General features: G+C 42.1%; 1 protein-coding gene across 14 annotated transcripts in view; it reads right to left on the reverse strand.

The window, feature by feature from the left end:
* The window catches only part of PARD3 (par-3 family cell polarity regulator), a 723,581-nt gene that overhangs the window by 251,208 nt on the left and 449,058 nt on the right, over positions 1-23,315 (reverse strand). For all 14 annotated transcript variants that reach the window (XM_059729155.1, XM_059729152.1, XM_059729148.1 and 11 more), the window contains 2 exons: positions 2,838-3,026; positions 1,713-1,883 (listed from right to left, as the gene is read on the reverse strand). In XM_059729155.1, the coding sequence (XP_059585138.1) occupies positions 1,713-1,883; positions 2,838-3,026 (360 nt within the window). The remainder of the gene's footprint in view (positions 1-1,712; positions 1,884-2,837; positions 3,027-23,315) is intronic.

Consider the following 23,315-nt stretch of genomic DNA (forward strand, 5'->3'; position numbering starts at 1 on the left):
CCCTAACCCCAAAAGAGCATTCACAAAACCAATCAGAACTGCTAAAGCACTCAAGAGGCCACATGTGTTCGGGAGAAGACTTACTTTATTTGTCTATTTCGGGCTCTCAACTAACACAAAGCACACATCTAGACACTCACAGACAAACCTGAGTTCAGCACAGAAGGAAGACATGAAGATACTGATGGGACTGCCTTTTAAATCTCCTCGTGGTTAGAGCACTTGTACAGAAAGTGGAAGACCTATATCATAGGCTCTTCTCTGCCTGAGGGAGATCAAGTACAAATCTACCACCTCTTAGGAGCGCACTATCACTGTGCTAGAAACAGGACACAAACTACTGCTGAAGTTGGGTGTAGAAAGGAATGCAAGAAATGGAACAAGGGAGAGTAAGCAAGAGGGAACATGATACTGTGCATCTAGCAATGAGGGCACTCTCTTGGTGGTACAGATGAGAGGGGGGTCCTGGTTCTGATCCTGGAGACCAACAACATTCATATATTTTATACAATAATGTTTTAATGCACAATGCATACGCAGTACCAGGAACAGGGGCTGGAAGCCAAGAAATGTCCTCTCTTCAGTATTTCCTAGTGGTTGGCTTTGGACAGTTGTTCTCAACCAGGGTGCCATGGGGTGAATGCTCAATATTAGTGCTGTTAAGTGTGCAAATACCTATATGTGATTCATAAGATAAACCCAGAGATTTCAAATAGAAATCCCTAGTTTCAAAAAAATTCTGCCCAGTTATGGTCTTTCTGAATCCTTTACAATAGAATAATTGCTCTATTATTTTTCTGTAGTCAAAAAAATTAATTAAAGTTAAGTGCTGACATTTCCCAAGACTTAAATCTAAGAGGAGAGCCCTAAATCTAAAATGGATGAGAACCAGCAACTTAAGCATCACCTGCAGTCAGTTTACTGAATGTTGTGAAACCCATTTTTATAGCCACTTGACTCTATCCTTTCACTAATTAGATTCAGACATTTTGCTCCTGGAGCCAAGTGCCTAAATTTTGGGGTGATGCTCAGTTCCTTAGCATCATGGCTAAGTTCCTTCATGGATTTGTTAGAAACTCCTGAATTCAGGATTCTGTGTTTATCTTGCAATGGCAGGTATGCAAGTAAGCACTGAACAAAGATTTAAAATAATGATCCTTATGTCTTTGGATCTTAATATCTTTCTGCTTTACGTTTTAAAGATTTTAGCAGAATATTAAATTATAATGTAAATGATCAGTTTAAAAATACTGTAATAAAAATTCATCACTCCACCCTAAAAGTTTCACATTTTCCAGATATATGAAATTAAATCAGGTTTGAAAAATGAAACAAGAATGAACCAGTTAAGCATCAAACCATGAAAACTTGAACTGTATTTGGGAAAAAAAAGGTTTGACAAAATTATATGAAAATCCTAAGGAACAAAGCTCAGAGGGGAAGTGCGATTCAATTACAAAAATCAATGTCATTCTATCCAGTCTTTCCTGTTATTTATTGATAAAAAAATACTCTAAAGAAATAAACTTCATTGATCTGGTAATAAGGTTAGCGTGTACAAAACTGAAATTCAAATAATTCCATGCTATGCTTCTGTTGTAGACTATCAAATACTAATCTTCCTGGTCTCAAAGAAACAGTAGATCTCCTGTAAACAAGAGTATCTTTAAAAGTATGTGGAGCTTTCAAACCGTACATAAAAAGTGTATTACCTCATTGCTTTTACTTATTCGTCTAGCCACAATAAGCTGAATCATTCCTCGTTTGTTTCCTTCTGTAGACATGGACCTTCTTAGGGTTTCCATAGCATCCTGGTTTGTCTTGCCCAATAAGGATTCTCCATTTACTGCTATTAACTGATCGTTCACTCGCAGCCTGCCATCCTGCCAAGGGAAAATGCAACAGTCACATAGAAAAAAAAAGAAAAGAAGTTTAAGGCTTTAGCACAAAAGATAAATAAAATAAAATAAAATAAAACAAAACAAAACAAAACCTATTCTTAATCTTGATAGTTTATGGCTAAGTGAAAACTGGAATAACAGTTTTTAAACAGCCACTGTAAGAAGTGTCTATTCCAATAATTTATACATTTGCACTTCAAGCTATTATCATAATATACACAAACAGCATACTAATTTAAATGCATTTCTTCTTTCTTGAAAATCTCTAAAGCTTATTTAATTCCTCCGATGCACCAATATGTGACTCTGGGTGCGTCTACATGTGCACTATACTGTGGAGTAGACTAACTAGCTCTGCAGCTAAGTGTGACCATCTACATGTGCACTGGTGTTACGGTGCAGTAAACTAATTAACTCTGGCATAAGATAGTACTGTCCCCAACAGTGCTTATGTAACAGTGGAATCATTTACTGTGCTGAAACACACGTGTAGACAGTGACCAGGAAGAGACCAGATTCCTGGCTGCTACCTAGCCACACAGCTCTGCACATTTGGCACCCTCATACACCAGCCAGTTCCTCCACTGCCGCCGCCGCCACCTGGAGCCCAGAGCTGACCCTCGGAGCCTGCTGCCAGCCCAGGTCAGCTCTGCCCCAGCTCAAAGTGCTGCTGTCCTGGGTGCATGTGCAGATGCTGCACCCAGAAACAGTGTACTGCAGCTCAAGCAGCTCTGGAGTTTATTGATTCGCATTAATTGCTCATTTGGATGCACTCCCTGAGTAGAACTCTACAGCTATATTTGACAGCGAAATTAAGAAGAGCCAGTTTAGCTAAACACACAAAAATCCTATGTTCTTGGAAGCTGGGGATGTCCTCAGAATAGCCAAAGCTGTACTTTTAACAGGCAAGAAAAGGCAGATGGTGACTCCTCTTACCTTAGAAGCTGCTCCTCCATTAATGATAGACTTCACAAAGATTCCTAGGTCTGCATGGTTTTCTTTTGACCGGTTACCTTTGACACTGACACCAAGTCCAGCTGAACCAGAATCATTAAGTGGAACTTCAAATGTTAGGAATTCCCTGGTGCCATCAGGTGTAAGAACAAGATCTTCTTCTTCTGCTTTCTGTCAGGAAGGGATTAACACAGCATTAGAGAAAACTGCTTCTTACTTGCAATTATCTTCCAGCCAGAGCTATTAACATTTAAAAAAAGCCCTCTTTAACTGCAATACAACAATATTTCCCATTGAAATTCTACAGGGAAATTCATGCTAATAACGCATCTGGAATCACCTCAACATGATTCCTGTAATCAGTTGTGACTTATGTTTGTGTTTTCCTGCCTAACCCTTCTTCGGTTACTAAAACAGTTTAAAACGTGTGTCAATATTGAAACAGACTTATATATATATATCTATATATTATTACTTGGAGTATTGACAGAACTTCAGCCATTTTACTAGCCAAAGGGTAAAGCTGTATTGGAAGAATTATCTTTTTAAAATATGTAAAGTATTTAAAATACTTTCATCATTGTTACTTATTTTCTCTAAACCACAGGGAAGAGGTAAAACAGGAGGAAGATAGATAACTATTACTCTTTTGCCCCAGTTTCCATGTTTGAAATTAGCAATGTGAAAAGAAACATACAGCGGTATGTTACAGCTGAGATCAGCAACAGCAAATCTTTCTGTTCTTGGGTGCCAAAACATTTGTGTTTGAACCAGTGCCCCTTCCCCTCTGTCTCCAATACCTAGATCTTCTGTTTCATCTCATACCCTTCCTCACTCAATTCATGACCACAATGTTAGTTTGTCTTCAATAGTCTCAGGTTTTCAAAACCTGGAACAACTGCCCCAACCAATATCCTGGACTATTAGGCAGACAAGATGTTCAGCGACACCCTTCACACACTGTCTGCTGACTGTTCAACTACAGGCAGCTGAGCAGAGAAGAGCCCCAACAACTAACGCAGGGAAGAGTTGGCTGCCTGCTGTAAAAGAAGCAAACTGTAGAACAAGGAGGAGGGGACCACTGAGATAGACATAATAGAAACAGTGTACACACTAAATTGCAGGCAGAAAGATATCTGTTAGGATGGGCAATGAGGCAGACAAAGAAAATGCAAAGTCCTGTAAGAGCAGTGGTGCTGAAGAAGGGGTAGCCATCAGAAGGAAAAGTGAGAACTGAGAACCTTCTTCCAAGAAGTTTTTTATTTCACTGGGACCAAGGAACTCTAGCTACTGAAACACTTTTGTGAATTTTAACATTTTCCTCTGCCTTTTACTCGCCACCCTTCTAAAGAGATAAAAAGCATGGGAAGACTCTCAGGTCATGTGCACAAATGTCCAGCAGCAGGAGCCCTGTTACCAATTTAGAGAATTAATTCCACCTGTTTTTTTTCCCCACGTATCAGTGACTCAGCTCCTAACTCTCTTACTAATTCCTTTTTCTATCTCCCTTTCCCAACCACAGCAACCTCTAGCAAAACTCCTTGCTTCTCTCATTCCCCATCAACTTTCAAACTCAAATACCATAATAAGGCAGGAAACACTATTATCTAGCTTGCACTTCTTGGACCTACACTGCATTTCCCATAATCCTAAGCACCCAGAGAGACTGTTAAACCACCAGCGCTGATCCCAACTCCTCCAGAGATATGAAAAGGGGCCCCAAAGAAGAAAGATGTGAGAGGTATGCAAATAGAGAAGACCAAGATTGCCATTTTGGGCCCACATGCCTTAGTTTTGCCACTGCTGTTGTATGGAAAAAGCAGTAGTAAGCAAACCAGCCTGCTTGCGACAAGGGAACCTGGCCAAAGGTTCTGCCTCTTCCCATTCGGTTTACATCATGAACTTCAGGAAGTAATCAACCCCAGCTCCCTCCAAGCACTCTTCGCTGTGTTCCAAACGGAGTTTGAGATCCTATGCTTTTCTTGACTGATTTTTTAGTTAAGATTAAGGATAGTGCAGGGGTAGGCAACTCCCAGAGCGTGGCACACAAAGACATTTTTCTTGGCATTCCCATCTCAGGAAAGGAGCCAGGACCACGTTGCCATGACAAGGACCAGGCCTCTCCCGGCTCCCCTGCTGTCTGCCCCTGGCACACCAACATCTTATGAGTCAAGGTTGCAGGTGTTTTTGGCACTCTGCCCAAAAACATCACTGACCCCCAAGGATAGGGTGCATTTTGGGGTTTTTTAATGCAACATCTAAGACAATTTAGCACTTTTTCATTAAGGTTCATAGCCAGACCCAACAGGAAGTTGAATTCTATAATTGAAGTAGGTCTTTTCTGTCTCATGCTTATGTTGTCTGCATTATCTGTACTAGGTATAAGCTCAGGGCGGAACTCCCTAACTCTCAGCACTCAGAACTGGATTTCAAAGCTAAACTACTACTACAAAGGAAAACCTTTGAACTGAACATCTACAAATCCAGGTGAAGTTCCAGACCAGAATTTCATTTTGCTGTTTGAGCCAACCTTTCATTCACCCATGTGAATGTCAGTGAAAATGCAAATTTGAGTCCATTTCTTCTATCAGATTGTCTCAGAATGCTTTCCCTTCATCTTTGAGTCTTCTACAGAATTGAGAATTTCCCTGACCCTTAACTAGTAATTGCACGAATCTCTGAAAAAAAAATGATTTAAGGCAGCAATAGGGAATACAGGACACATTGGCAAATACAAAAAAGCAGATCAGGTTAATATATTTAGTTTTATCATATTTCTGCTACTAAAAACTTGAAGTTCTCTTATCCCCTTTAAAATAAATTTCCTATCTTCTACCAATATAAAGGCCTTGCATTGTAGCGAACTTCCTTCTAATAGGAATGGCTGAACATGGCTTCCCTTCCAAGCTTTTCAGACCGCATCTGCCGAAAAGGTCAATGGAAAAAAAAAAAAAAAAAAAAAACTTACTCCAAACATCCCTTAAGACCTGGCAAGCTGCCTCCACTCCACATGCTGTCTTGCCAGACCAATGAATATGGTTGTGTCATCATCCTAACAATATTCTTAATGAGATTGTAGTTTTCTGCAAACTCTAATTTTAAGATAAGTGAACAAGCTAATGCAAATTTAGAGACTCAAGTAGCCTTCTGCTTTTGAATAATTATGTCAATTGTCTGCTTAAAGGAGAATATTTTAAAGAGACAGAGATAAGCAAGGCAGTTTCCTCTTCTTTGAGGCACTATTTCCACACAAAATTCTTCTAGTAATGTCTGTGAGTGAACAAAGGGATGTTTGAAATAACAGTGAATACTAAGCACTCGGATTAGTAAATGCTAAAAATAGACATTATCTGTTTTGCCACTCAGTGGTAAAAAGAAGATCTTAATACATTCAGCACTCATATCACAGCTCTGTTTCAGAAATGATGTGGTACAGAATGATATCGGTTTCCAGGAACTTCTAGACGAGTTATCTAGCTCAGGGGTGGCTGACCTGCAACACGTGTGCCACAAATGGCATGGACACCGTGTGTGTGTGGCACATGGCAGATCAGGGAGGGGAAGGCAGCATAGCAGCAGATAAGGCAGAAAGCAGAGCAGCAAATTGGGTAAGGAGCACAGGGTAGAAAGCAGAGCAGCATATCAGGCAGAGGAAGGGAACTAGAGTGGTACTCAGGAAGGGTGTGAAGCAAATTTGTAGCATGCGTGCCACAACGGTTTTATAGATTCATAGATGTTAGGATCAGAAGGGACCTCAAAAGATCATCGAGTCCGACCCCCTGTATAGGAAGGAAAGAGTGCTGGGTTCAGATGACCCCAGCTAGATGCTTATCTAACCTCCTCTTGAAGACCCCCAGGGTAGGGGAGAGCACCACCTCCCTTGGGAGCCCATTCCAGACCCTGGCCACTCTAACTGTGAAGAAGTTCTTCTTAATGTCCAGTCTACATCTGCTCTCTGCTAGCTTGTGGCCATTATTTCTTGTAACCCGCAGGGGCGCCTTGGTGAATAAAACCTCACCAATTCCCTTCTGTGCCCCCATGATGAACTTATAGGCAGCCACAAGGTCGCCTCTCAACCTTCTCTTGCGGAGGCTGAAGGGGTCCAGGTGCCCCAGTCTCTCCTCATAGGGCTTGGTCTGCAAGCCCTTAACCATACAAGTGGCCCTTCTCTGGACCCTCTCCAGGTTATCCACATCCCTCTTGAAGTGCGGCACCCAAAACCGCACGCAGTACTCCAACTGCGGTCTGACCACCGCCCGATAGAGGGGAAGTATCACCTCCTTGGATCTGTTCATCATGCACCTGCTGATGCATGATAAAGTGTCATTAGCTTCGTCACACTCCCGACTCATGTTCATCTTGGAGTCCACCAGGACTCCAAGATCCCTTTCCGCTTCCGTTCCACCCAGCAGGTCATTTCCTAGAGTGTAGGTATGCTGGACATTTTTCCTCCTAGGTGCCGCACTTTGCATTTCTCCTTCCTGAATTGCATTCTGTTGTTTTCTGCCCACTTGTCTAACCTGTCCAGGTCTGCTTGTAGTTGTTCCCTGCCCTCCGGCGTGTCCACTTCTCCCCACAGTTTTGTGTCATCTGCAAACTTGGACAGAGTACACTTCACTCCCTCGTCCAAGTCGCTGATGAAGACATTAAAGAGTATCGGTCCAAGGACCGAGCCCTGCGGGACCCCACTGCCCACACCCTTCCAAGTCGATACCGACCCATCCACTACGACTCTCTGGTTACGACCCTCTAGCCAATTCGCCACCCACCGGACCGTGTAGTCATCCAAGTCACAGCCTCTTAACTTGTTTACCAGTATGGTGTGGGATATCGTATCGAAGGCCTTCCTGAAGTCTAAGTATACGACATCAACCCCTACTCCTGCGTCCAGGCATTTTGTAACCTGGTTATAAAAAGAGACTAGATTAGTCAGGCATGATCTACCTGCTACGAACCCGTGCTGGTTTCCCCTCAGCATAATTTGTCCTGCCGGGCTCTCGCAAATGTGAGCCTTGATAATTTTTTCAAAGACTTTGCCAAGGATGGAGGTGAGACTGACTGGCCTATAGTTGCCCGGGTCCTCCTTCCTCCCCTTCTTGAAAATGGGGACCACATTGGCCCTTTTCCAGTCCTCCGGGACCTGGCCCGTGCGCCACGACTGCTCAAATATTATTGCCAGTGGTGGCGCAATGACGTCAGCCAGTGCCTTCAGTACTCTCGGATGGAGCTCATCCAGGCCTGATGACTTAAAGGCATCCAGGTCCTCCAAGTGACCCTGCACCATCTCAGGGTCTACGCTTGGTAGTCTGGCGTTCTGCTGCTGCCTCTCTACAATCCCAGTGAGAGACTTGTTGTGCCCCTCACTTAGGAACACTGAGGCAAAGAACTCATTGAGGAGTTCAGCCTTATCCCCCCTCTCCGTCACCAATTGCTTCTGCCCATTTAGTAGGGGTCCTATTCCTCCCTGGGCCTTCCTTTTGCTCCCTATATATCTAAAAAACAATTTTTTGTTATCCTTTACTTGGGATGCCATCCTCAGCTCCACGGTAGCTTTGGCCCGTCTAACTGCCTCCCTACACATGCGAGCAGAGGAGGTATACTCCTCTTTGGTAATCTCTCCCCGTTTCCACTTTTTATATGCTCCCCTTTTAGTCCACAGTCTGCCCTGGATTTCTCTGGTCAGCCAAGGAAGCGTCCTGGCCCCTTTTCCTCTTTTTCCTCGTATCGGGATCGTCTCCCTCTGTGCCCAAAGGATCATTTCCTTAAGGCACAGCCACCCTTCCTGGGCTCCCATCTCTTCAAAACTCCTACTATGCAGTGCGTCCTTGACTAATCTCCTGAGCTCCTTGAAATCAGCTTTCCAAAAGTCTAGCACTTTCACCCTACTAGTTACCTTACCCACTCGACGTCTTATGATGAATTCTATTATTTGGTGATCGCTGTCCCCCAGGTGACTACCAATCTGTAGGTCCCCTACCATATCATCCCCCATTGCCAATACCAGGTCCAGTAAGGCATTCCTCTTAGTGGGACCATGTACCTCCTGTGTCAGGTGGAGGTCCTGTACGCAGGTAGGAACGTGCGTGAATGGTGGGACTTCGCTGTCTGTCTCCCTCAGCAGATGTCTGGGTAGTTTAGGTCCCCCATGACTAGTGCCTCCTTAGTTTTTATGGTCTCTGAGAGCTAGCCCCCACTGATGTAGTTCATCCGCCTTCTTTGTAACAGGTACATTTTCCCTGACACAGAAGCATCATGATCCTACCCTGATACAGCAAGACCAAACTGAAATAGTATATATTAGGGTGACAGCCTTCCTTTTAAATGAAAGTGCTGCATAATACAGAAACACTGACACCCGTATCCATGCTAAAACTCTCCTCAGCCAACAACATGCCAACAATTACAAGAAAACAATATTTGCATTTAAGTTATATTCAACAGTGTGAATTCAAGACACCATAAAAATTCCACCAAGATCATCACTCAACAGCATTAATATGCACAAAAATATAAAATGTGGTATTTAAAATTTTTAAATGAAAAGAAACACAATCACTGCCTAATTGCAATAACTTCCATTTGATCTTGATATACTCCAAATTAACAGCTTCAGTGTGTCAATCAAACACCTCGACATTATTTTCATGATTAGTTGATCTGTGGTAGAAATTTATTGCTTCACATACTTTGACAGGCCAGAAAAACATGCAGGTAAATTTATGTACTGTGATCCCTCACCAACAAAATTCAATTCCCTTAAGATCTTCTGTGCACCATGCCCAAAACAATTAGCAACAGTACAATATTCTGTTCAGACATAGTCCGTGGAAGGAAAGGTCATCTGAAATGACTTCAGCCGAATGAATGGAGTTGCTCAAGTATGTAATTTGTAATAAAAATTCGATTGGTGATAAAATATGTAGGTGACTTCTTTGCTTCAAATTCACACCTAACATCAGCTCCTAACAAATGACATTTGAGATACGGTTTCCACTTTTTAAAATATAATGTAAATATAGTGTAAATTTAAAGATAAACTTTCAGACTGGAGTAAACTTTTGACAGTGTCTAGATATATCAAAAGTAGTGATAACAGTTCAGAAGGTAAAGGAACAGAAGGAGATACTGTTTCTGTCCTATGCTACCATTAATAACCCTGACCTGATCCTAGAATGGTCATAAAACTTACTCCAATTTTATACCATGGTAAAAAATGGACCTTGGCACTAACAATCTGATAACTTCATTTTGTCATGTTAATAATAGCATCCCTTTGTTATCCTTTCCTGCTTCTAATCCTACAGATAAATTTCCTACTTGGAATGCCTTCTCTATGCAAGACCTCATTGGAGATCAGCTGCTGAATAACCAGCATGGGATAGAGAAATCAAAAAACTACTTCCACCTAATGGGGGAAGCAATTTTCAATCAAGCTGGGACCAGTTTCCAAAGTGGGTTACCGTAGCTACAAAGCAGGCAGCTTTCTCTACAGGCAGGTTCATTCTCTGTGCAAGCTTAGACACGATGTTTTCTCAGCAGTATCTAGGTCACTGAAACTTGTCTGTAGTTACTTTCTGATTTTGCGTGCGCGCGTGCACACACACACACACACACACACACACACACAGAGTGTATGTGTGCGCATGTGTGTGTATATAGCATGTGCACACACACAAAAATGAATTATGACAAATGAATAATGCATAATATAATGAATACTATTAACTACTAGTATTACTACTAATATAATGAACTGAAATTAACTTACCATGAGGCTGTAAACCAAACTCTTGTTCACTCCCTTAAGTGTGATTAATTTCTGGCATGATTTCTTTTACAGCAGGAAGATAAAAAGCTATGTACACCCACTCTTTTTGAAAGAATATATTTCTAAGTTATTTGTAGCATAAAAAGCAACTCATTTCAAGAGATTACTTAACATTAACATGCACTCTCCTTTCATATATAGCTATGATATAAACTGCACTTACTCAATGCACCTAACCATATAATCTATATCATCAGTCCACTGTACCTGCACTCTGCCAGTTACTATACCTGGACTGGGAATTTATGCACTGCAAGCCTTGAAGTAGTACAATCTTATCATTTTCATCATCTTTTCTTTCAAATGCATAATTTTGGCCTCAATCAGTTACCCGTGGCCCAGACTGAACAATGTCCAGTTCTGGATGAGTAAGGTTCAAAAAGTTTAAGATCCCATTGGAGCAGTAAAAGTAACTTTATATTATTCAAAAATGAGTATTTCCACTTTTCATCATTTACTTCCTAGCCCTGGAAGATCCCAATGTAGTCATGACATTTTAAGTGAAAAAAAGTGTTTTGGGTTTTTTTTCTATTTTTCAAGAATATGTTTATGCCATCATTTTTTTCTTTTCCGATATAGAGGTGTGCACAGTTGGACTCTTGATCTGAAGAAAGTATGACTCTCAAATTATTTATTGTGCAACAGATACATGGTATGTGACATTTAGGCTTTAGGTGGCAGAAGCATTTTATTGGTACATTTGAAATGATCTGCATAAACCAGTAGTGGTTTGACCATTTGTTAGTATGACCCGTGTATTTAAAAAAAAATCTTATGCAAAAACATACTTGAATTTTCCTTCTCCATATTTTATGTATACACATCTGCAGAGACGTATACATGATTCAATTCATTTAAAAGGAGTCAAAGCTCTATTTATACAGAAAGGACTGTTTTGTTAGAGGAGAATTTTAGTACTTCTGAAAGCTGGATGTATGACGGTTATAGGTGCTAAGAAACAAAGCATGTCAATTATCTACAACCCCCACCTCTGTACTTTCAGTATTAGACCTCTCTTGAAAATTAACATGTGAAAGCTGATGTCTCCTGCAGTGGATATGCATTAAAGACAAATACAATCAGGGAATCCCATTCAGACCGGGCCTCCAGTGGAGAAAAAGCTTGTCCATTGATTTAACAGTGATGCATATATAACACCATGTATCACTCTCAGTTGCTAAGTTGTAACATACTACAAGGCATTTTCTCTTTCCTTTTAAAAGTATTTTTCATCAAGCAATCATGTTTTGTATTAGAGGTTATACTAGCCCAAAGCATCCAATATGGGCTATAAATTAATGTAAAGCTTATCTTGAATTTATCAAAAATTACTAATTAAAAAAACCTTATCCTCTCTTTCTTTCTCACTCTTCCTAGGTTAAGTATTTTAATTCTTCCCATATGTTAGATAAACATTAATGAATCTTATTTGCACATATATATGGAGACTCATTATTCATATTAGCTAAGTTAATATGTCACATCTGGCAGAGGCTACAGTCTTATACAAATCAAACAACAGCTGCTAAATATCAGAAACTATGCTTGATTTTTTTCAGATTTCATGGGAAACGTGGTCTGCTTTAATTTTAATCTCATCAAGGAGAAATTATCTGCATATTATATGCAGAGTAAGTTAAGAATTTGTTTATATAGCAGTACAGTTTTAGTGAACCGCCACTGAAGGTCTACTCTATTGCTAGTCCATTTTAAAGCAATGAATTTGATTACTTAGCTACAATAAAAAAGATTCAGTTTGACAGCAAAAAGACGCCTCATCTTCAAAGATGCTTTCAATTGAATGCTTATAATGTATTTTTTTAAAGTCTGAAATGCTTTTTTGCAAGTATTTTCAAAGGAACAAAAATCCTAGCATGTGATTTTCATTTAGTATGAAATCACGGCTTTGAGAAAATGGGAGTCTAAGCACTTCCACATGTTTTCTTATTTACCTGTATAAGAATACCACTACTTGTCTATACCAATATTTTCTTTAAGACTGCCATTCTGACCTACACATACCGACACTGACTGGTGTAAAATAGTTTATAAATACCATATTTACTTGAATAGATCACCCCAAGTATATGATAATTCCTCCCACCCCCACAATAATGAGATTCTCTATATGGAAAATTTATAAATTTGTTATGATTTTTCCAGGTATAGACTCTAATTATTGGAGGTTTGCCTTGAATTTTTCCCCTTCCAACAGCAGGGAAAATAAATCTGGGGGAATCAAATAGCTCTTTGTTCTCTGCTTCCCCCCCAACTTTTTCCCCTGGCAGCCCCTTCCATCTATCTTTACTGTCAGACCCTGGCTGTAAGAATTTCCATGCAGTACCCATAGACTTAGTTCATCTAGAATTGATATATGTTATCTTTTTTTTAATTATTTCAAGTTTTAGCACAGGTGTTTCATAAACAAAATTCTGAGCAGCACTTTGGCAGCTACTTATGTCTGGTATAAAGTAGGGACAAAATCAGTTCCAAATTTCAAATTCACTTGGGCATTGCCTATGAGTCAAGTTCTGAAATTTGACTGAGTTGAACTTAATCATCAAGTCTGGGTGACTACCACTGGTCAAGTATCTTCCCTCCCAGACCAAACAGTCTGGGGTTTCAGATACTCAGATACTATATATTTTTTTAAATTTTCACTTCAAGGGCCAAATCAGTTCTGATAACTATTGGGCAAAGCCAGTAGTCAGGTTCAAATTTCAACTGAGCAGAGCTCAATCATTCAAGTCTGTGTGTGTGGCTCCACCACCAGGCCAGTATTCTCCCTCCCAGACCCATCAGTTGTAGGCTTTGGATACTCCCCAAATCCATGGCAGGCATCCTATCTGCAATACAAGCCCAAGGCCTTCGGGTTTGATGTCCCCTAGTCTCACTGCTTGTAGCCAAAAGGCTGAGGAGCAAGCCAGGGGGTAAACATGAATGCAGTCCCCCATCACCACAAAATTGTGCAGTTGCATTTCCCACAATTCAGAGGAAACTTGTAGGGGTCAGCCTGCCCAGAGTGCAAAGGACAGGTCTCATCCTGGGAAGAACACCTTCTTGATTATAGTATCTCCCCTTGCCTGCCTGCCTCCCTCACACCACTTTATTTTTTTAGCTTCATGCTTTGGGCCAAATCAGCCAAATCAGTTCCAAATTCTGAACAGAGCTCAAGTGTTCAAGTCTGTGGGGCACAACCACCAGTAGCCATCCTCCCGCCTAGACTTTTCAGTATGGGGCTTCAGATACTTCCAAATCAATGGCAGAGATCCTGCGTACAAACCGAAGCCTGAGGCCTTGGAGTTCAGATGCCTCCTTGTCTTGCTTGTCCCTTGCCAAAAGGCTGAAGGAACAAGCTACAGGGAAATCCCAAGAACAGTCCCCCATCACCATAAATTCTGTAGCCAAGATCCTCATATTTGGAGGCATGTGTAGACTCTCACAAAGGGCAGGCCTTCAACTCAAGGCTAAGAAAGGTATCTTCCCTGCCAGGTTATCTGGAGCCTCTCCATCTTCTCTTGCGACTCCTGAGTTGCAGGATCCCTTCACCTTAGACTTCCACAAAGTCACAGTGAGTACAGACCCTTCAACTACATTTATTCAACTTCCTTTTACGTCATTGGTCCCTTTATGAACGTTACAATTTTAGAAGGCAGGGCCAGGGCACACAAACCTGACTTCCCTGGCCTCTTACATTCAGAATAAAAGCAGTTAAAACATGTTATCATAGTCAAAACAAGCACAAATAAGGGATATATAGATAAGGGGCACGGTCCCTGTAATCTGACATTGTATATCAATACCAGTGTGCAAATAAGTACTGCAGAGAGGTTATCACACAGCACCTTGCCATGTTTTCTAGAGCTCTACTAACTTTTCTCTCTCTCCTCCAGACTCTCTTCAATTTGTCACATTTTCCTTGAAATGTTGTGACCAAAACTTGACAGAGTGCTTCATTTAGGCCTCAACAGTTCTGAACAGGGCAGAAGAATTGCTTCCTGTGACAGAGAGAACAATATTGTGGCTCACCATGACTTGGAAAAGAGTTGGCAGTAAGGGGGATTGCATTTAACAGGCACTAGTATATATGACTTTTGGCTAAAAGTAAAAAAAATTAGGAGGCATTCAAACTCCAAGGAAAGAACGTGACAGGGGTAGGGGAAGGGAGAGTGGGAAAGAAAGATGAAGTAAGCTTAGCGTGTATGGAAGGTTTCATGTCTCTGCAATGGGCAAGGGTGATGGTGATGGACATGTGGGTACATGGACAAGTAGGAACATGGTAACAGAGTTTGTGATGGGAAAGTAAATGATGTAATGGCAATGAGGTGTTTAATAGACTGTCAGGTGAGCCATCACGACCACAGGACAGTCTTTTGGTAGAAGTAATGCAATTATATATATATATATATATATATATATATATATATATATATACACACACCCCAACTCAGGAGTCCCAAGAGAAGGAGAGGCTCCAGATAACCTGCCAGGGAAGATACCTTTCTTAGGCTGGCAGGGGAAATGCTATGACCACTAAGGTGGTTTTCCTAGTCTCTGGGGATAACCATTTTTCTGGCAAAGGGTAGTATCTGGGTAGAGGTAATGTATAGTTAACCTCCCACTTTCATTTCCAGTGGGAAGGTCTTGACTTTACGCCCACTTTATGGAAATGGGAAACTCCTCCCTAGCTTGCTTCTGTGGTCATATGGCTGAAGGCAAACTTGGGGGCATCCGGGCCTGGGCCTGCATATAGGATGCCGGCCAAATGATTTGAAAGTATCTGAAGCCTCTGGTGGAGGTGGAGAATGTTTGCTGATAGTAGGGCCACATATGGTTCTTGAATGATTAACAGATTTGGAATTGATTTGGCTGGTTTGACCTGGAACATAAAAAATTTTCCTTAAAAAAAAAAAAAAAGTGAAAAAAAAAAAAAGAAAAAGATACCTTTCTTAGCCTTGAGTTGAAGGCCTATCCCTTGTGAGAGTCTATATATGCCACCAAATGTGAGGGTCTTGGCTCCACAATGTTAGTCATTCAAGAACCATTATATATAGGCCTGGGGCTTGCATATAGGATACCTTCCAAAAAAAAGGTTCCCATCAGCACATTTGCCCATTGTGGACCTTGTGTTTTATATTCATGCTCATAGTTGGTTTCCATTGCTGAGCACATGCTGCTTTTGGCAGCAGTTTAATAATAGACGAAGTATTTAGTTAGATTTCCTTGTAGGCACTTATAAAAGAAGAGGGCTTTTTTCCCCTATGCCAGTTGTGGGGAGGGGGGAACCTCATCTTGGAATCAAGTGAATACAGTAATATTAAAATCAATTGACTAAACTTATATAAACATTGTACTCACTGCACATTTCTTCACTCTGTAAAACAGATTAAATCCATCTAATAAAGAACTGCTTAGAATCATATGGAAAGTTGTCAATGCAACTACTACAATGGGTATATCTTAATTAAAGAAGTTTAATTAACCTTCCTCAGGATTCACAAACCATTTCAATTCCTTCTCTTGTCAACTTAATATACTAAGAGCTACAGGGATGTGGCTAGTGGTAGGCAGGGCCTGCCACAGAATCCAAGGCCCTGGGGCCTTGGTGAACACAACCACTGGCAGCAAGAAGCTGAAGGCTGCAGCAACACTGCCGTTGCTCGACTGGCCTACTGCCATTGGCATGCCTCTGCCATAGCAAGAGGCCACTTGCTACACAGGTGGCACCACTACAGTGTCTGCCACTACTGCTATAGTGTCCTTTTTGCCACTCCCATCACAGCTGCTGCTGCTACACAGTGCCAGATCCAGCCCATAAAGAGTTCTGCAGTCCGGGTCTAGCCCAAGGAACAAAGTGAGTTTGACATCCCTGAATTCAAGCAAGCTGCTGTCTGACTGTGGCCACCAGCTCTGGCTTGAAATTATCCTACAATTATCCTTTAGGGACAAATTCACTATATTGCATTACTGAGTCAAGTAACTTTAGAACATTTTGCTGTTAAAAATGTGATAATATCTGCATCAGAAAGTTGCAATACAATAACTTTTTCCCCAAAGGTCCATGTTTTCAAGATAGCAACCTTAGTTTAAATCCATATTGATCCCCAGGCCTGCTATAGGAAATAGCAGTGCTAGTAAAACTAAGGCAATACCAGAAATTAAATTCTTTCCATGACTATTTTCTAAAATAAAAACAGATAAATAATCTTTGCCTGGGCTCAGGGCCACTGCACAGTCTCTGTCTGTCATTATTCTACCAAATTACACTAGTAGGAACATTCATGGAAACAGTGTTGGCAACAGGGGATGACATGATAGGGGACCTCCAGATAGGTAGCCATTTGGGAGACGGTGATCACCTAATAATAGAATTCAACATAAGACGTCGAGTGGGTAAGGTAACTAGTAGGGTGAAAGTGCTAGACTTTAGGAAAGCTGATCTCAATGCACTCAGGCGATTAGTCAAGGACGCACTGCAGAGTAGGAGGTTTGAAGGGATGGGAGCCCAAGAAGGGTGGCTGTGCCTTAAGGAAACGATCCTTCGGGCACAAAGCAAGACAATCCCCGAGCAAGGCAAAAAAGGGAAAGGGGCCAGGAGGCTTCCATGGCTGACCAGAGAAATCCAGGGCAGCCTAAGGGCCAAAAGGGGAGCACATAAAAAGTGGAAGCAGGGTGAGATCACTAAAGATGAATATACCTCCTCTGCTCGTGCTTGTAGGGAGGCAGTTAGGCGGGCCAAAGCTACCATGGAGCTGAGGATGGCAACCCAAGTAAAAGACAACAAGAAATTGTTTTTAGCTATATTGGGAGTAAAAGGAAGGCCCAGGGAGGAATAGGACCCCTGCTAAATGGGCAGAAACAACTGGTGACAGACAGGGGGGACAAGGCTGAACTCCTCAACGAGTTCTTTGCCTCAGTGTTCCTAAGTGAGGGGTACGACAAGTCTCTCACTGGGGTTGTAGAGAGGCAGCAGCAAGGCGCCAGACTTCCATGCGTAGATCCTGAGGTGGTGCAGAGTCACTTGGAAGAACTGGATGCCTTTAAGTAGGCAGGCCCGGATGAGCTCCATCCGAGGGTGCTGAACGCACTGGCTGACATCATTGCAGAGCCACTGGCGGGAATATTCGAACGCTCGTGGCGCACGGGCCAAGTCCCGGAGGACTGGAAAAGGGCTAACGTGGTCCCCATTTTCAAAAAGGGGAGGAAGGAGGACCCGGGCAACTACAGGCCAGTCAGTCTCACCTCCATCCTTGGTAAAGTCTTTGAAAAAATTATCAAGGCTCACATTTGTGAGAGCCCGGCAGGACAAATTATGCTGAGGGGAAGCCAGCACGGGTTTGTGGCGGGCAGATCGTGCCTGACCAATCTAGTCTCTTTCTATGACCAGGTTACGAAACGCCTGGACACAGGAGGAGGGGTGGATGTCGTATACTTAGACTTCAGGAAGGCCTTCAATACGGTATCCCACCCCATACTGGTAAACAAGTTAAGAGGCTGTGATGTGGATGACTACACAGTCCGGTGGGTGGCGAATTGGCTAGAGGGTCGCACCCAAAGAGTCGTGGTGGATGGGTCGGTCTCGACCTGGAAGGGTGTGGGCAGCGGGGTCCTGCAGGGCTCGGTCCTTGGACCGATACTCTTTAATGTCTTCATCAGTGACTTGGACGAGGGAGTCAAATGTACTCTGTCCAAGTTTGCAGATGACACAAAGCTATGGGGAGAAGTGGACACGCCGGAGGGCAGGGAACAGCTGCAGGCAGACCTGGATAGGTTGCACAAGTGGGCAGAAAACAACAGGATGCAGTTCAACAAGGAGAAATGCAAAGTGCTGCACCTAGGGAGGAAAAATGTCCAGCACACCTACAGCCTAGGGAATGACCTGCTGGGTGGCACAGAGGTGGAAAGGGATCTTGGAGTCCTAGTGGACTCCAAGATGAACATGAGCCGGCAGTGTGACGAAGCCATCAGAAAAGCCAATGGCACTTTATCGTGCATCAGCAGATGCATGACGAATAGGTCCAAGGAGGTGATACTTCCCCTCTATAGGGCGCTGGTCAGACCGCAGTTGGAGTACTGCGTGCAATTCTGGGCGCCGCACTTCAAGAAGGATGCGGATAACCTGGAGAGGGTCCAGAGAAGGGCAACTCGTATGGTCAAGGGCCTGCAGACCAAGCCCTACGAGGAGAGACTAGAGAAACTGGACCTTTTCAGCCTCCGCAAGAGAAGGTTGAGAGGCGATCTTGTGGCTGCCTATAACTTCATCACGGGGGCACAGAAGGGAATTGGTGAGTATTTATTCACCAAGGCGCCCCCGGGGGTTACAAGAAACAATGGCCAAAAGCTAGCAGAGAGCAGATTTAGACTGGACATTAGGAAGAACTTCTTCACGGTTCGAGTGGCCAAGTTCTGGAACGGGCACCCAAGGGAGGTGGTGCTCTCCCCTACCCTGGGGGTCTTCAAGAGGAGGTTAGATGAGTATCTAGCTGGGGTCATCTAGACCCAGCACTCTTTCCTGCTTATGCAGGGGGTCGGACTCGATGATCTGTTGAGGTCCCTTCCAACCCTAACATCTGTGAATCTATGAATCTATGAGTGTATTCCAAGCAACATGCTGGCAAGTCACTTCTGCCCTTACTGCCTTTTTTGGATTAGGTGACAGTGAAGATTCCAGAGCAGTCAGAACATGCTATTTTCATAATCATCAGTAATAAAACTAGAAATATAATTCTAAGATTTACACACCTGAACAGGGAACAAAGCAACCTAGGTGACTTGCATGCCCAATAAAATCTATCCACAGTTCTGAAAGGAATCATCTGAGGTACCAGAGAGCTATACCCAGGAATCCTTTCTAGTTCTACATTCTTTATCTTACTTAAGTTTCAGATTTCAAATATCTTGCTCTTTCACCAGCCTATCTGTGATTGACCTATAGCCTGTGAATTATACAGAGACATTATTCATGATTTAATCTTGAACATTCAAGAAAATTCAAACTCATCAAGGTGAATTCACAAACAGAAAGATACTGAATGTTATTTAAATTATTCACTATGGATTATTGGTCTCAGATCAATTCATTAATACTCCAAATAAGCTATTCAGTAATATTTAACCTTCTATAGTTAAAAAAAAGTTTAAACAGAACAGTATCCTGGAGAAAATTACACACTTATTTTCTTTTTCTTTCTTTGCTATCATCTCATTAGATTGCATCTTTATTAAAAAATGTAATCTGAAGTCATTCAGTATGTCCCTAAAAGTATCTTTGAAACTAGTATAATCACCCTTACACCCTGCATGATTAGAAGACAAAAACTGTGCCTCTCCCTTGCTATAATAAAAAGTTATATAACTATATAGAGAGAATCAGCAATCATTCAAGATATTCTCAATCAACACCGAGAAAATAACGCTGTCAACCTCATCAGCCAGCAGGTCTCTCCTAATCTGGTAGTATCATTCCATACCAAATTATTTTAGTGCTGTGCTACATATATGGATTAGTATATCACTACTCTATAAAACAGTTTGGGCTCATCTTTCAGAGGTACTGACCATCTATGATTCCAACTGTAGTAAATGACTCCCTCACCCCACTCCAAAATGAGATATTATATCATATGAAAGAGATTTAATTTCCTTTGAAAGAAATATAATTACATTCTGTAGATATACAGAATTACATACACAAGAAGTGCAAACCTATACTTCTTCCCTTGACCACATACAAGTATTTGTACTTATACAAGTACACATCTCCCACAAGTATTCAATAAGCACACACATAAGCTTATGCAAAAGACTAACTACTCCCATATTCAAACAAACTTTAGTAAATGACAAGAAAAGAACAGAAGATCACTGCCCTGTTAAAATATACTGAAAGCACATCTAGGAAATGCCCAATATTGACATTTTAATGAAAATGTACAAGTCTTGAAGCACCTTTTATCAAAGGATAGCTCTCAATGCATTGCTTGTTTCAACTATAAATCTTTTCAACTATATGTATAACACATCTTTCAATGCACTTGCCAGTATATTGTAGTGCCATGGTCACAGGGTCCAAGCATATCTTGACATTATATTTAAATGCCCTTCTTCCCTCCTTTTACAGATGGGGAACCTAGGTATACAAAGCTAAGTGATCTAACCCAAGGTAATACAGAAAAACTTTGGCAGTTGCCACAAACTGAAGCCAGATCTGCTGGTAGACAAGTCAATGCTTTTAACCACAAGGCCATTCAATTTAGGGCAATACTAAGGTATTAATCATCCCCAACAGCTACCTTGCTGGGAAGGCAAGACTTGTTTATGCCCATTTTTCAAACAAGGGAAGACTGAATGAAGAGAGGTTAGAATTTTCCCTCTGTTGCTCAGTGGATAAGTGAAAGGCCCAGGAAAAGAAGTCTCGAGATTGCAGCTCACATTGCCTACTTTTGCCTATGCTATGCTCCCTTTCCTGGATAATAGCTCAATACAGGGCTTTCCAATTTCTAACTGGCTGGGGGTTGCATACCTCATGGGCCACATCAGCCAGAGTCATGGCCTGCCCAGGCCACATGTTTTTTAGTACTGTATTTACTCAAATCCAAGATGAGGCTCCCTCCTCCCAGCCACACTCAAGATGGGGGGAAAGACCCTCATCTTGGATCAGAGTACAAGGTTGGGGTGGAGGATGAGAGGGTGGGGACAAGCAACTGTATTATTTATTACACAATAATACTCAAAACACTATTGATTTCCGAAGAGTATAGGGAAACCTAATTGGCAGATGTTTTATATAGCATAACTAACAGGGTTTTTTTCTTCTCAATGCTTTGTAACAAGATTAAGGTAATTTCCCTTAGAAACAGAAGTGTAATAATGACAAATTACTGTTATTTCACGCTACGGTCAATCTTTTACATTCCAAATAATCATCAGGTTCAGGAAAGTGTGCATCTGTTCCACTTAGTTTTATCATTTGCATCAAGCTGGCACAGCTAATGACTGGTTGAAGTCATGGTTTAAAAATGCTACATCAGAGACAGACAGCTCAGGAGTAATTTGGACACCCTTCTTGTTCATCAGTGAAACAGAAAGAAAAGAGAATAACCTGTTTTTCAAATGTTTTGTTTAGAAATGCACAGGCTCCGATTCATCAGTGCAGGGCTGTCCAACTTGGAAGCAGCTGGGGGCTGCATGCCCTGGTGGCCACACGTCTCGTGGACTGCAATAGTACAAGCCTGTGTTCCACTGGGTCCCGCACCCATGGGCACCCCAGGCTCAACCTTAGCTCCCCAGCCAAAGGTTCTCTTGTACACTGTGGCCTGTAGGAGATCTGGGCAGGGGTGGGAGGAGGGGGCAGAAGTGGAAACCAGAGGAAGCCAGGGGGAACCTAGAAACCTCAGCTGCTCTTGCTGCTGGAGCAACAGAAAGAGCAGTGGCTGGGTCAGAACCCAGGGGCTGCAAATTAACCCCTTGCAGGCTGCATGCAGCCCAAGGGCCACCAGCTGGACAGCTCTGCATTAGTGGATTAAAACTCTTTGAGGTGTTAAAATACACTTGAGAGATCCCAAAAAGAGGGCCATGATCCCCTCTACAGAGAAAGGCAAAAACTCTATACGTACATACCAGACAACGGGGGTAAAATTCCTTTTTGATGCTAAATATGGCAATCAATTTGACTCTGAGCAGAGGGGCAAGACCCTCTTTCCAGGAACCTCTGGGCATTAGTCCCAGAAGGAGCCCTGCCACACCCCAGTCAAAATCCCTAGCATTGGCTCCAGCCAACACCCAATGTTTCTGAGACAAAACAAATCTGTAACATATCAGGAGAGAAAAAAAATGTCTTCCAGGTCCCATGCAGCAATCATAAAAGCCCAGATGCATGGGAAATCCCATAGTATAACACAGGTATGGTACTCCTAGATTATCCCTGAAAAATGCATAGCTAATCACTATGTGAACACCTCTAGTGATGGAGAGTCCACAACTTCCCTATGCAATCTACTCTACTACCTGCCTAATCTGATAGTGAAGAACCTTTTTCCTCTTACCCTATCTAAACTTACCCTGCTGCAAATTCAAGCCACATCCTGATCTCTGCAGCAAAAGAGAAAAGGTGTTTTCCCTCTTCTTAATGGCAGCCCTTCAGGTATTTGAAGACTGTATCATGTCCCAGGCTAAGCACCTTTTCCACAAGCTGAACACATCTATTTCCTTCAATGTCTCCTTGTATTAGTTGCCTTCTAAGCTCTTCATCATTTTTATTGCCTGCCTCTGGGCCCACTCTAACTTCTCAACATCCTTTCTAAAATATGCAGCCCAAAACCACAGACAAAACTCCAGGTAAGACCTGACAGTGCCAAGTAAAGAGGCACTATTACTTCACAAAAGGAGTACCTAATGCTCTTTCTGATGGAGCCCAAAACCACATTCAACTTTTGTGCAGCTGTGTCACACTGCAAACTTATATTAAGTCTGTGACCCACTAAGGACAAGGGGTGTGTGAAGCAGCCAGTACTCAATTTGGATTCAGCCTGATTCGGGGAACAGTGATTAGATTCGCTGATTCAGATCACTATCCCAATTCGATTCAGCCAAATGTGAAGATTCGATTCCAATTTGGAGAATCAGCGATTCGA

This window comes from Alligator mississippiensis, chromosome 5, assembly GCF_030867095.1.
Source record: "Alligator mississippiensis isolate rAllMis1 chromosome 5, rAllMis1, whole genome shotgun sequence".
Taxonomy (NCBI): Eukaryota; Metazoa; Chordata; order Crocodylia; family Alligatoridae; genus Alligator; species Alligator mississippiensis.